We start from the raw sequence: 15112 nt of genomic DNA on the forward strand, positions 1-15112 counted from the left end.
AATTTACATAATTCCTGCTGTGAATGTATGCTGCGGTATGCTTTAACAGATTTCAACCAACATAAGCAAAACTGGGGAAGACTCCAAAATAGAACCACAATGTGCATTAGCACACTTTAATGTAAACCATATTGTACATCAAAAGGAACTCCAGAGAATGTGAATCACTGTGGAGACACCTGAAGTGCTCTGTTGATCTGTAGATGTGAATTCCAGCAGATGAAGTTGGGGAAAAAATCTGCATTCTCTGCATCCATACACCAAACCACTTCCATGGCTTGCAATGTAATCATCTGCATAGTGAAACTGCTTCTTGCCATGCTGGTTTGGTTTCACCTCAAATTTGTCAGTATAGATGTGCCCTTAATTTTCTAAGGGTACTTCCACACTACACTTAAATCCAGGGCAAAGCAGGTTTAAAAACCCACTTCAGCATGCATTTAAGTCCACACACCCCTCCCAAAAACACGGGCTTTCTGGGAGGAGGGTGTTTCCATGCCATTCCATTAACTACCAGAATGGCATGCAACCATCTCAAAGTCCCCCAAAACAACCCTTAAAAATTAAAAAAGTGACCAGCTGCCATTAAGGTACTACTTGAGTTCTTGACAAGCCCCCCCCCCCCCCGCACCCGACTCATCATTTCTTTGCACCAGGAAGACTCAAGTAGTACCTTAATGGCAGCCAGGTAGGGTTTTATTTAATTTTTAGTGTTGTTTTGAGGGGCCTAGGGGGGGAGGGGGTGGGTGCCATCCTGCACCTCTGAGCTCTTGGAGCCAAAAGATGTGAGATGGTTGTGAAGACTCACCCCTGGGTAGTTACAAAACTACCTGGGAGTGATACCTCACAGGCTCAATACACCATTAAAAGGTCTGGATCCCAAAACCCCTTTTAGGAAGGCCCTGATCTAATGAGATATCTTATTAATTTGGATAAATCAGGGTTTTACCGGAGGTGTCATTTGGACGCCTCGGATAAAACAAAGACAGATCTTGGTTTAAAGGCTTGTCTGGATGGGCCTTAAGGTGCATGCTGATTAAGAAACAAATGGCATGGAGATCCAAACACTTTGCTGTGTAAGTTGTGGAATATAAAATGCAAACATTTAAGGCAAGAAAATAAAGACTAAGTATGTTTTGTGTGAGAATGGCACCCGAGAATTCACTGTGTTTCAGAAAGATATTTGCAAGGTCTTTTAAGTCTTTAGGGCCCATTTTCAGTGGTTTGAAAATGTTTGGATAATATTTTAGAAAAAAAATTCAAATGGAACCATTTAGAAATAATGTCTATAAAGAGGGGAGGAGGAGAGGGGGATACAGATAGAGAGAGGGGGCAGGGGAGAAGTAGGAGGAGTAGGAGATGACAGTCTGAAATGTTCCATATCTTTGAATACATTTAAATGGCCCATTTTCAATTATTCACAAATATATAAAGTGACATATTTAGAAATGAGGCAAAGAAGAGAAATCAAAAACATCAAAAAGAAGTCTGGAAGAAAGAAAAGGAACTGAGAGAAATTGTTGTGAATTCAGGTAACCTCCTGGGTAAAATCTACAGTGATGAAAAATTTTCCATTGTTTTCCAATAACCATTAAAATTAGTGACTGAAGTTTTCAAATATATAGCAATGGTCATCTGGTAAGGAAAAACTGGAATAAGATTCTTGATTTATGGAGAGTCTGTATGTCAGACTGTTAGCATACTCCATGTCCAGTATGATTTGAATAGCTGAACAAAGTTGGGTTATGTTTAGATACTATTCGTATTTAGATGTTTAGATCCTATTATTCTCTCCTACTTCCCCAACCTACCTTTTGTTTACTTGTAAAACAGGAACTGCTCTCAGTGAATGCTAGAAAAGGGGGGGGGGAGTTTGGAGTGATCATTGTTTCTTTACTCTATTCTAATGCTGTGGTGCCAATAACCCAATTTCTTCAGCAGATTTGTTTTGTGGGACAAGTAGGTTCCTGCACAGATGGATGTTTCTTTTCCATCAGGAGTTATCCAGGAGTAGTCTCAAGACAAATGCAAGGTTGTCTAAGTTTGCCCATCTGACTGATTTTTATCTAATTTTTCTCCTATAAATGGAACCACAAAGAACAAACCTAATTTGAAATAATGGTCTTGGGCTGGATATGTTATGCTGTGCTATGTAAAGTACACTTTTTAACAATTCAGTTGAGGAAAGGGGAGAGAGAATAATGTAATTTCCCATCAATTGAACTACTCTCTCAAACTGTCGTGCCTTTTAAGTGGATTATCATAAAATCCCATTGTAGCTGGGAGCACCTATTTTGGGAAGGCAGAATTGCACACTGGCCTGCATGCCTTTGGTGGAAGGGGGGGGGGGCTCTAAAGGAGTGGTATTAATTGTTAAATTCAATAAACCAAACATTGGTTTTATCACTTTTGAATCCCCCATGAAGTTCAATTGATATGTCTATCAGAGCACCAGTTGAAAGTGATTATACCACCAACATATTACTTGTTTTAGACAAAGCTAATAAAAGTTGTCATTGCAACAGGGAATCTTTCCCCCAGTGTGCTACTCTTGCACAGTTCATGAGGGGGTGTCATGTTTCCATTGCTTGTGTTACACATGTAGAATGTAGACTGGGGAATCAACGTATTTAGAGGGGGATAAGAAAATAAAGAAAGAAAGCTGTTGATTACAAAAGAAGTAATTAATTATTATTTCACTAGCAAGCATGCAGAAGCTCTAAGTACCAGCTCCTACAGCTCAGAAACTACTAAGCAACATCAGATGACAGAAGATTTTTCTATGGTCAGACATAGTTGTACTCAAGACTTTTGGCTCACTTCTTTTACGTTCCTTTGTCTAAGAAGGGTCAATGATCCATGAGGCTCCTGCCTCAGGAGGATACTTATATCTGCACATGATAGTCAGATTTAGGGGTTTTCTACTAAAATATAGGTACTCTTCTTTTGTCTGTCTCTTTTTCTATCTGATGGGTTTCCTGAAACATTAAATGTAAGGTTTCCCCCTTTCTTTTTTAACCTTACAAGAGCACCTTGAGTACTAACTTGGTTTTATACCAGAAGTTCATATTGAACTCGCTACATTGCATTCAGTTTGATGCAGGTATTTCTATATTTTTAATAGCTAGAGGGTCATTTCAGGTGTGCCTGTCAAGTTTTTTTTCAAGCTTTCAGTGAAACGCTCATGCGTATATTTCTTTTTTTCAACCCTATAAATGTAGATGAAAGCCTATCAATTTTAATAGACATAGAGGGAAATCTGAGGAAACATTAGTATTCAAGAATTGTTCAGTTCTAGAGCCCAGTTAAAGCTATGATTCCACTCTAATTGCCATGGCAAAATTCTGTGAAATCCAGAAATTTGCATGGCAGTTAAAATCAAATTGTAGTGCTATAATTATATAGTGTGCATTTCTATTTAGAGATATTTAATTGTCATTAAAGCAAATAAAAATAAAAAGGAATATTATATTTAAAAGGATAGAAATGGGTTAAACTTGGTGGTTTGTTCTAGGCCACCACAAAACCACAATCAGAAAATATCCAATAAAAATATAACAAGTTAAAACAAACCTAAAGTTCAGACTGAAATCCCATGTCAGATTGACCTTATGCTGAAACATTCCATTCTTGAGTTTGTTTTATCTTATTGTTTTAAAATTTTAATGCACATTTTCTGAGGTTCTGTTGTTGGCCAGACTTCATCATTAGCGTATCTGTTTGCTTGCACTTTCTCAGGAGAATGATAGCACTATAAAGGAGGGAGAGACTCATTCTTTTTGGTTATTATCTTTGATTTTGCTTCACAGTACAACCATGTGATGAACTAGACGCAATTGCAACCTGAAACTCATCAGAGCTATTGACGCGTCTGTTAAAATCTGATGATTACAATGGTCTAAAAGTGATTCTTCTTGCCAGGTTTACAGCAGTAAATTATTTTCTCTCTGCTTTCTGATGGATTTAATAGTCTGTGTATCATACTAAAATCAGCACACGCAAATATCATTGCTAGAGACCAGACTGGGGAAATATTTCTTATAAATCTGCATCGGGATTTTCTGTAAACCTAGAGTGAGGGAGAGGGATGGAAGGTGGTGAAAGAAAGGGAAAATAGGAAGTAAACCTCATAGTAATGCAACAAACTTTAGCATAGAATCATAGAATCATAGAGTTGGAAGAGACCTCATGGGCCATCCAGTCCAACCCCATGCCAAGAAGAAGGACAATTGTATTCAAAGCACCTCCGACAGATGGGCATCCAGTCTCTGTTTAAAAGCCTCCAAAGAAGAAGCCTCCACCACACTCTGGGACAGAGAGTTCCACTGCTGAACAGCTTTCATAGTCAGGAAGTTCTTCCTAATGTTCATATGGAATCTTTTTTCATGTAGTTTGAAGCCATTGTTCTGCATCCTAGTCTCCAGGGCAGCAGAAAACAAGTTGCTCCCTCCTCCCTGTGGCTTCCTCTCACATATTTATACATGGCTATCGTGTCTCTTCTCAGCCTTCTCTTCTTCAGGCTAAAAATTTAATGTTAGTGTTTAATAGAAATTTAGTATTAGTGCTTAGCATTAAATAGTAGATACCACATACACCATACATGGATTCATATTATTTTGTCCTATCTTTCTGTATTGCACATTTTACCTGTCTCAGTGATCCAAGCAAAATAAATATAGTTTGGTTGTGACTTGGCAAACATGGAGTCAACTTGTGTCCAAAACTTAATAATCATGTTTTGAAGTGGATTTTTATTTAGGATCCCAGGTCCCATCTACACTGCCATATAAAATCAAGATTATCTGCATTGAACAGGATGTATGTAATCCAGTTCAAAGTGGATAATCTGGATTTTATATGGCAGTTTAGATGGGTCCCCAGCTTGCTTGTTTCGACTAAGGCTTGTGTTAAGGCCCAACTGATACTCTGGTTTCTCTTTACATCATATAAATCTTTTGCCTTTTACTAAAGATTTCCATGGAGAGGAACATTTATGAGGGCCAGAGGTTTAGCACAGCTTGTAAATCAGCAGCAATTATAAGATCTATCAACCAAAAGGTTGCAAGTTCAAAGCCCCAGGATGGTGTGAGCTGCCAACTGTCAGCCCCAGCTGATTGTTTACCCAAGCAATTAAAAAAAAAGCTTTAGCTGTGATTAGAGAAATTAGGTACCGCTAAAAGCTGAGGAATTATTTTACGATGCCACAAAGAAAGAAGATCAGAAAATGCTGGGTGACCAAAAGGAAGGAGGAAGTCCTGATGGCTCTTCATCATAGAGGATAGAGCAAAACATCCCCTGGATTCAAGCCCAACCTTCCATGGCACCTCTTTCTGTTCTGTCTGTCTGTGTATTGTCTATACAAAGCAGCATTGAATGTTTGCTGTGTATGTGTACTGTAATCTGCCCTGAGTCCCCTTCGGGGTGAGAAGGGCGGAATATAATATTATATATTATTAACTGAAAGTTTGCCTGTTCAGATAAAACAGAACATTAATATTTGCCTGAAACCAATAGAGGAAACATTGCATGTTGAATAGAAGAATGCATGCATGACCTTAAGATTTAAACCTATGGAAAAAAATTATGGTTTAGACTTCATGACGGAACTCACCTCCCACTCCCAGTAATGTCCACCAGGACAGAAAGAACAATTATAGAAGTTCTTAGTTAATGAGAGATATGTATTTCCTTTTCCTGGTTGTATGCATTCAGTATTATATAAAAACTAAATCCCCTGTCTCCAAATATTTTTGGTTCCCATAAAAGAGAAATATTGCCACCATAAACACTAGGCAATATAACTATTCCAGACTGTTGTTTGTTTCTGTGTGTTACCTCAGGGGAAAATTATTTTAGGTGCTGCATGACTTTCCTTTCTATTATCTGCTGAATTCCACAAGCAGTTTTATGATGGTATAGTATTTGAAGCTGTGTTGTAAACACCACCCCTAGGGTGTTGTCTGCATTGCACAAAAATGTACAGGTAGAATGAGAAACATAAGGAAACTTGTGACTCCTGCTTGTGTAAATCAATATACCACTTTGCTAGAGTTTGAAACAACATAAGGGGGCAGGGGGAGCATATCAGACACGGAGCATCATTTGATAGCATTCTCATATCATTTACCTGGGCACCCAAGGACATTTCTGTATGGAAGATGTTGGTAGTGAAATCAATATCAAATGCATGTGTATCTTTCTCTTTTTTTAAAAAAAAAATACAGTTAACAAACCTGCAAATGTTAAATTGCCACATAAGGTAAGGATAGTAAGATGTATTTAACAAGAAGAGAAGGAAAGTAAACAGAGAGGATGAGTACTACCCTGTTTCCTTGAAAATGAGACAGGGTCTTTTTGCTCCAAAAGATGTGTTAGGGCTTATGTTCAGGGTATGTCTTCTTTTTCTAAATTGACTTTTAATGAACTGTAACTAGGGCTTATTTTTGAAGTAGGGATTATTGTTTGATCATCCTCAAAAATCATGAAAAATTATGCTACGACTTATTCGGAATAGGGCTTATTTTTGGGGAAACAGGGTAAGAAAATGCAGGCACTCCCCAGGTTACAAACAAGATAGACTCTGCAGTGTTTTTTCTTAAGATGAATTTGTATGGAGATTGAAAGAGGTATATTTTAAGTGTAATTCCCGCCAAGTTATTTTTAGTAGGGGAGTGCATGATTCTGTTTGGTGATTCTGGATTCAGGGGAAATTAGGAGGTCTGGCTGCAAAAAATGGGACCAAATATGGCACTTTTTGGTGAGTCATGCACCCCTAATTTTTAGGTTTGGATAGCATAGGGAAGGATTAACTACGGCTGCAACATTTGTTTTTCTCTCTGCGCTCTTATTCAGATCACCTCACCTCACTTTCTGACCCTGTGAAAATTGGATTTTGAAAATATAGGGTTTTCATGGAAACAAGAATTGGTGAGAAAGTGTTACAAGACTGGATTTCCCTTCCTAGAAGTAGATTTCCTCTCACTCCCTGTTGTCTCGCTGCCATTTGTGAGTAGGAGTCATGTGTAAATCAGATGTTTGTAACTTGAGGAATATCTGTAGATTCAAATTATGAAACCATATTATCTACAGGTCTCTGAAATCCTCATTAGTATGAGGTAGCCGTTTTGGCTGAAGGCTGTTGTCCAAAATGTAATATTTCCAAACTTTGGTTGATAAAGCTAATGTTGGATGGTGAGAAGCCAAAGTTACCTCATGTATCACATTTTTTCCGCTTTCTATAGATATGTTTTTTCAGGTACTTGTGTCATTCATGTTGAAAATTGGTGTGGAAAAATTATTTGAAAATATTCATTAAAAAACATAGTTTGAAAGAGTGAAAAAATCTTTACAGATTTATACTTGTTACACAAAGATATTACAGATGGTTGTTTTGCCAAGAAAACAGCCTTTTCTCCATGAAAAAATATTTTTCAATGCAGAAGTATTAAATCCTACACCGGAAATGTTGTTTTCTATGCTAAAATGCTGAAATTGGAGGTTTATTCTGTGTAAAATTTGCTTAAACAGCAACATTTTCTGTGCAGGAAAATGTTCTGCATTGAAATCTTGTTTTCCATGAAGAAAAGGCTGATTCCTATGCATAAAATGCCATTTTTTTTTTACAAAATCCTTTATTGTGAATAGCTTTTGAAAACGGCATTGTTTACCAAGACTTTCACCTCCAGTATGAAACTTAGATCCATTCTACTCTATTTAATACAGTTCAAAGCTAGCAGTCAGAAAGAAAGAAAAAAACATCTCACAAAGAAGCTGGAAATAAATCCCTTAATATGCACCATTGCTCTATGTAATAATCACTTGAGACTCAAAGTGGTTCCTTGGTTTCCTATAAAATCATTAGTGAACAACTGTAATCTGAATTGGAATAAGAGTAACACTGGTATGTCAATAGTGTTCAGCTTAAGTTAGTGGATGGATCAATGAAGGACAGCTTCATAAGAGAGTTCTGTGGATGCACACGAACAAAGGGAGTTGTCCAGGTTTAGTATCAACATTTCAACTGACTGAGCACCAAGAACAATTGAGCAGGATTTTCTGACATATTGATTCACATGCCACTTTAATCATAACACGGTGTATTATTCTTCATTTGAAAGCAAAGAAATTAAGCTTTTGTGTGTTTTTGTGTCTGTGTACATGCAGAGATATACCTATACTTTCTAGAGACATAGTGTTAGGCAAAGGACCTCATAATACTGATCCCCCCCTCGCTTTGGTCCTGTTTTACCAGAAATCACTGGTGAAATGGAAGTTGCACCTGACACCTTATAGTGCGCCTTGCACCCTCCCTCCTTCCCCTGTTACAAGTGGGCTTTGGAACAAGACACGTTGGTGCCCTGTCCCTTTTCTCATCAGACAGGAGAAAGCATGGCAAAGCATGTTGCTGCATTGCTGCATTGCTTTACCCCCCCCCCCCAATCAGGGAGAAGCCCAAAAAATGTGAACTCAGTTGGAGCTACCCAAAACACAGATCACAAACCGTGGTGGGTGAGAAAACTTCTTGTAATGCTTCTTTGCCACTTCAGCCATCAATGGGGCAGGGCCATCATATGATGGGATTCCTCAGGATATATGACCAAAGAGGAGTAAGAGGCCAAAAAACCCCTGTGTGATGAAGTGGTAAGGCTCGCAGTTATCTCTTTTTCTTGTTTTCTCATTGTTACTGGTGATTATTGCAATGTCATTGAGTATATAGCTCAGATGACTGGGGGCACATTTACCTTGAATCTTTATCCCATGTATTATCTGGAGTGGTAACTTCTAGATTGGCCCAGGAAGGGTTTTGACCACCAGGCCTCCAGCCACTGCAGAGTGGGGAAAGAGCCCCGATTATCCAGACATGGTTCAGTGCTGCTAGATGGCCCTTCCTGCTCTCATCATAGCAGTGACCAGTGGGTGCAACATAGCTTATGTTGGTTGCCCATTGCCTGAAATGACATCAACCAGGCTGCCAGAGTGGTATGGTAGAGGAAAGGGAGAAATCACCTCCTCTCCCCTCCCCTCCCCTCTTCTCTAATCTAATCACCCTGGCATCCAGTCAACTTCACTCAAGGAGATAAGCAGTGAACACTAGCCATATCACACCCATTAGCCACTTCTATGAAGAGTACAAGACAGGGACATTGAGTGTTATCTTGTGTTCCCCTAGCCATCTGAGGTTTTGAAATATAGGATGGTAATAGTGGTGATGATGATAATAATAATAATAATATTTATTTCTAAACCACCCTCTCTCCCCAAGGGAACTCAGGGTGGTTTACACACAAAAAGGCAAACATTCAATGCCCAAAAAGTACAAATACATCAAAGCCAATATGACATAATACAAAATAATAACAACAGTAAACTATTTGCATGAAGAAATTAAACATCAAAGATGAAAAGCAGGATACATATAAACACATAAAACAAACTGCATTAAAAGCATGTTCATTACCTTGATGGCCAGGGAAACAGTTGCTGTTAGAAGTGGACTGACTGTTTACATGGGCTCATAGTTATGATTTTCACTGAGTTCACAGGAAGAATTAGGAGTAAGTCATGTTAACCCAAATCAGATGTGTGCCTTGCTACTGCTATAGAGGTGATTTGCCACTGCTATAGAGGTGATTTGCTATAGCCTTCCTTTTTTATTTTAAATTTTTGGGGTTCCTGACGCTCAAAAACAGATGCTCAAAAACAGTCTAGGTCTATCCTTGGCTTATCAGGTGGCAGGTTCCATGCCCTCTTTTTAAAATATTTTGCATAATGCAACCAGTTTTTTCTCTCTCAGTCAATCTATCATAACTATTGTACAGGTTGTGGTTGTACTGAAACACTGATGTGCATGTGACCCTCTTCCCTCACTCCCTTTAGTACAGCCATTTCAACTCTCCTATTAGTGGACAGAAGTTGCTTTTTAAAAAGCAGCCAATTTCATACTTGCATGTTCATTACAAAACAAATTGGAATAGTTGTATATATTTTTCGGTATGAAATTAGCAGCAGTTAAATCTCTGTGGGCCTGTGTTTATAGATCCTATTACAAAGAAGTAATTAGAACTAAAATTACCATAGGAATAGAAAGGGAAGTAGAACAAAGTGCAAAATAAAGATAAATTGCAGGAAGAAATAAGCCTATGCTTTGCATTTAAGAAGACATAAAATGTTATATGTCCAATGTATTGAACCTTTAGGTATGTCTGTGCGTTTGCTGTCTAACATACTAAAGTATTTAAAGTGCTATGCCACAAACAAAAAAAGTTATTTTGATTCCAGCGTTTTTATGTGTTGAAAAAGTCTCCCTTTAAAATGCTCAACTTCATTTTAAAGTAGAAATTTTCACACTTCAATTCCTTTATATTCTGGGTAGAAAGACTGCCAAGACCCAGAAGCTTTAAGTAGAGCCAAACACAAGTTAGAAGGTTCAAACACAGCTTTATTACACAAAAAGAGTCTTTCAAAGCACTTAACTTCAGTGCAGTGAACTAAGGTAGTAATTTGGCATCAAAAACGAAGCGTTACCAGCAACAAAAATATATCTATATATATATATCGCTGTTTAATCCGGGTTAACAGAAAAGTTCAGCAATCTGCTTCAAAGTTCACACAATTCAAAAAACACAATCACAGGAGACAAAAAACGTAGTCCCAAAATGATGCAAGAGCCAAACACGAAGTTAGCAATAGAGAAGTCCAAGAGACAGACCAGGTCAAACCGGTCCGTAGTCAAGCCATTGAGTGAAGGTAAACACGGGAGCACAGGAGCACAGGAACACAGCAACACAGGAATCTGTAGTCTAAGGACCCAAGCTTGAGAGTTGGTAGTAACAAAGATTCACATCCCAAAAGAGACACTTTGCCTTCTGCAAAGAGCCATACAACCAAAGCCCACTTTTATCCTAAAGCTCCTCATTAGAGGATGATGAGCTCCCCACCCTTTCCTCATCGCTCTCAGCTGCCTCCATCCCTGCAGCTGAACCCGAGCACCCATCTCTCCACCTCTGCCAGCGTTTGTCAAGACTTAGGTCTTGCCAAGTGCTCCCCGGTTGCCAATCCCCTGTGAACCTCTCAAATTCATCACTGAAGGTGGGTTGGTTATAAATGTCCCTAATCTCTTGAACATGGGTCCAATCCAGCTCATCCTCCTCTCCCATATAACTCCCAGACCCATCACTCCTTTCAAACCCCATGATATCCTCGTCCTCTGTAGGAGCGCTAAGTATTTCCCGGATGCGCTTCCTCTGAAGCTCCTCGTCAGACTCTTGATCGCGAGTAGCCTGCTTTACTCCCCTGCTCTCCTTCCCATCCCCCATTTCACAGTCGGAGAAGCCCTCAAACGTCTCAGAATCACTTGGGGCCATGATTATCTCCCTAATCCGCTTTTGCTGCTCCTCCTCTAACACCTGCACAGACCTCTTCTCCCTTCTACCAGTAGTAGTAACGTTACCATCACCCTGAACTACAACAAAGACATTTTTGAATTTTAATACATTCTTATTTTAAAGCATGAACTAAAGAAATCTCACTAACCGCTATAGCATTGTATGTTTTTCATCTTACTAATAAAGAGTAGCATCCTTTCATTTTGCAGTGATTCAAAGATGTTTTATAGTAGTCTATTAATTTCAGTTAATTCCCTGTAAATTTGATAGATCGTTAGTATTAATACAGAGGTGTGACTGTCTATGGCTGCATGCTCCACTATATTGTACCTCCAGAGTCAATATATCTATACCTATGACCAGCAGTGGGTCTTTCAATAAACATTTGAGTGACCATTTGGTGAAAAGATTGCCAGACTAGAAAGCCACATAGTGAGTTTAAGAAGTGAGCTGCTGGACCAGGTGAAGAGTCGAATCAGTTCGGTATCCTGTTTCCAACAGGGGTATCAAGATGTTTGCAGGCAACAACAGGACTGTGTTAGCTCTACAAAAAAAAAAAGGCATAGTGTACATTGTACATGAAGATAACATATAACATCTATGGCTAATAGTGTTTCTATCCTACAACTTGTGTAAAATCTGTCTCTTGTCCTAGTCAATGTTCATTATAAATATTTGAACAATAAAGAAGAGCACAAGCACAATGTTCCAGATTTGCCCTGACTTCCGATTGGTGAAGCATAATACACGTGCAATGCCAGGAAGCATAAACAAGAGTGTGAATTTTCTTTGAATCCTGTAGTACAGGTTAAACATTCCTTATCCAAAATGATTGAGACCAGAAATGTTTTGGATTCAATTTTTTTCTGGAGTTCGGAATACTTACGGTATATTTGCATATATATAAATACATACTGAGATAACCTGGAGATGGGATCTAGGTCTAAATACAAAATTCATTTATATTTCATATACACCTCATACACATAGTCTGGAGGGAATTTTATGCACATTGTTTTTAGTAACTTTGTGTTTGAGTCAAACTGTGTGTAGTACATTGAAGCAGCGGAAGTACAAATTTCACTATTTCAACAACCCATGTGGGCAATTTTAGATTTTGTGGAATATTCCAGATATTCCAGAATTCTGGATAAGAGATTCTCGACATGTAATACCCAATAGTTACTGCTCAGTAAATTTACCCAGGGTTGATTTTTTTAAGAATGAGAGAGTATTTTTTTAAAAAAGGTTCTCTGCATTTCATAATGTTCACATGACAAATAAATTGAAAATCCCTCTTGTTTTAAACACAATTGCCTCCCAACAATCTCAAACCATGCAGTTGATTGTACCATGGTTACAGAGCCAACCTTATAGAAAAAAATGAAAAACAAGTTTGAAGTATCATTATTTAGTAGATTTTTTTCATCTCTGAACTTCTAGTCATATTGAAGCATTATTCCAGCTCATTAAGTAACCTTTTTTTCTCTTTGCTTTGGTCCCAAGTGAATAAGTACCATTTTCTCTCCTTTTTTTTATTCCCCCCTTTCCTTTTAAAATTTGGGTGAATTTTACATTTTTTTTCTACAGGCAAATCCTTGCAGCTGCAAAAAGGGCTGGCCAAGTTGGGCATTTTCTGTGGGTGGCATCAGATTCTTGGGGCTCCAAAATGAGCCCCATATTTCACCATGAAGATGTTGCTGAGGGAGCCATTACCATTTTGCCTAAACGTGCAACAATAGAAGGTAAGGGTTTCATTTTAATTCTCTCACGGTGCCTTTTCTCCTCTTCATCCTCCTCCAATTTTGTAGATGTTTTATGCACATGTACACTGTGGACCTGACTGTACTGAAAGATATATCTAATACCATGTGAGATTCAGAGGAACAGCATCAATAGAACTTAATTTGAGAGAAATCATCTTCCTTATGGTATGTGCACATATGATACAAAAAGGGACTGAAGTTTGTTATTTCCACAGCTGAAAATTTGTCATCATTTTGGAACAACTTTAGAAGCTTGCAGGCTGCACTCTGATTTACTTCTATTTTTAAGAGGAGTTGCATGAAATGTCTGCCTCACTGACAGTGATGACAGAACATTGTATATTCACAGTTATATTCACAGAATGGCTATAGTAAAGCATATATGCCTAAGGCAAGTGCTTGTTAAATGCACCGTTGGCCATCAGTGACCAAAAAGAGGTTTTAGTTAGGGGTTACATCCAGTTTATATATTCAACTATAATGATTATAGTTATGTCTTCCAACTCCTGATCAGTGATGCTGTGCCATGGATTTCCTATGTAAGAAAGGACCTGAATTAGATAACATTTGAAGCTACTTCCAACTATCAACTTCATCAGATAGAGTAAAAGTCATTGATATAAGCCAGTTCCTCATCACTTTTGTGATGGATCCTATCCCATAACATACATCTACTGCTGGCAGGGCTCTCTAGCAAAACTGAAGAGGAACCGGCATATGCTGCCATGGCGGCAACACAGGAGGCTTCCCATGTTGCAATGGCAGCAAACACTTCCCCCATGGAATGGGGCCTGGGGTAAGTCAGATGATGTGGGGCATCAGGCGATGGGTTCTTCATTCCCCCCACTGGGCATTGTGGGGTTTTCCACAATCCATGGTGATTCCGGCAGCACATATGAGGTCTAGGTTCTTGTGGGTTTTTTCGGGCTATAGAGCCATGTTCTAGAGGCATTTCTCCTGATGTTTCGCCTGCATCTATGGCAAGCATCCTCAGAGGTTGAGAAGGTCTGTTGGAAGTAGGAAAAATGGGTTTATATATCTGTGGAATGGCTGGGGTGGGGCAAGGAGCTCTTCCCTGCTGCAGTTAGGTGTGAATGTTTAGCTGATCACCTTCATTAGCATTTGAAGGCCTGCCTGAGTCTGGGAAAATCTGTTGCTGGGAGGTGTTAATCTGTGCCTGGTTTTTTCCTCTCTGTTGTTTAGCTGTTATAATTTTAGAGTTTTTTAATACTGGTAGCCAGATTTGGTTCATTTTCATGGTCTCTTCCTTTCTGTTGAAATTGTCCACATGCTTGTGGATTTCAATGACTTCTCTGTGTAGTCTGACATGGTGGTTGTTGGTGTGGTCCAGCATTTCTGTGTTCTCAAATAATATGCTGTGTCCAGGCTGGTTCATCAGGTACTCTGCTATGGCTGACTTCTCTGGTTGAAGTAGTCTGAGGTCATATGAGTCATATGAGGTCCTTTATTATTCCCTTACTTGTGTGGATACCGCTTTATTTGCAAAGCCTCTCACAAAATCTAGAAACAATCCCCTTCCATGGTTATTCACAGCCACTTGCTCACATATTGTGAAAGTGACACCCAGCCCCTTTGGAAGGTTTATAGACATGCTGTTGGGATTTTGAGCAATAACTTGCTATACATATAACATGATGCATACATTTTTAGATTTGGTGTGACAGCAGCTTCAGAGGCAGCAAGTGTCCCAAGTACAAAAAGAGAGAGTGTTTGGGGAGTCATGCAGAGAGAAAAAAACACTTGAAGAACCTAAATCTTACAGTTGGACCCATCCACACAGTACCTTTATCCTAGGAGTTCAAGGTTCAAAATAGAGGGTGGTTAGACAATGTCAGCTGAAAACATGGGAGAAATCGCTGCAAAGCCAAAAATCTGTGAGATAAAAATGTATGGGAATATCCCGGTTCTGGCCAGATGATTTGGATCTTCGAATCTCTGTAT

General features: G+C 38.9%; 1 protein-coding gene and 1 non-coding gene across 5 annotated transcripts in view; both read left to right on the forward strand.

The window, feature by feature from the left end:
* Positions 1 to 15112, forward strand: part of GRM7 (glutamate metabotropic receptor 7) — a 588333-nt gene that overhangs the window by 295584 nt on the left and 277637 nt on the right. For all 4 annotated transcript variants that reach the window (XM_060766298.2, XM_060766300.2, XM_060766299.2 and 1 more), the window contains exon 4: positions 12975 to 13129. In XM_060766298.2, the coding sequence (XP_060622281.2) occupies positions 12975 to 13129 (155 nt within the window). The remainder of the gene's footprint in view (positions 1 to 12974; positions 13130 to 15112) is intronic.
* On the forward strand, positions 4922 to 5033 carry LOC132769536 (U5 spliceosomal RNA). Its single transcript, XR_010909482.1, has one exon. It is a non-coding gene; the product is annotated as a U5 spliceosomal RNA (small nuclear RNA).

This window comes from Anolis sagrei, chromosome 2, assembly GCF_037176765.1.
Source record: "Anolis sagrei isolate rAnoSag1 chromosome 2, rAnoSag1.mat, whole genome shotgun sequence".
NCBI classification, from domain to species: domain Eukaryota; kingdom Metazoa; phylum Chordata; class Lepidosauria; order Squamata; family Dactyloidae; genus Anolis; species Anolis sagrei.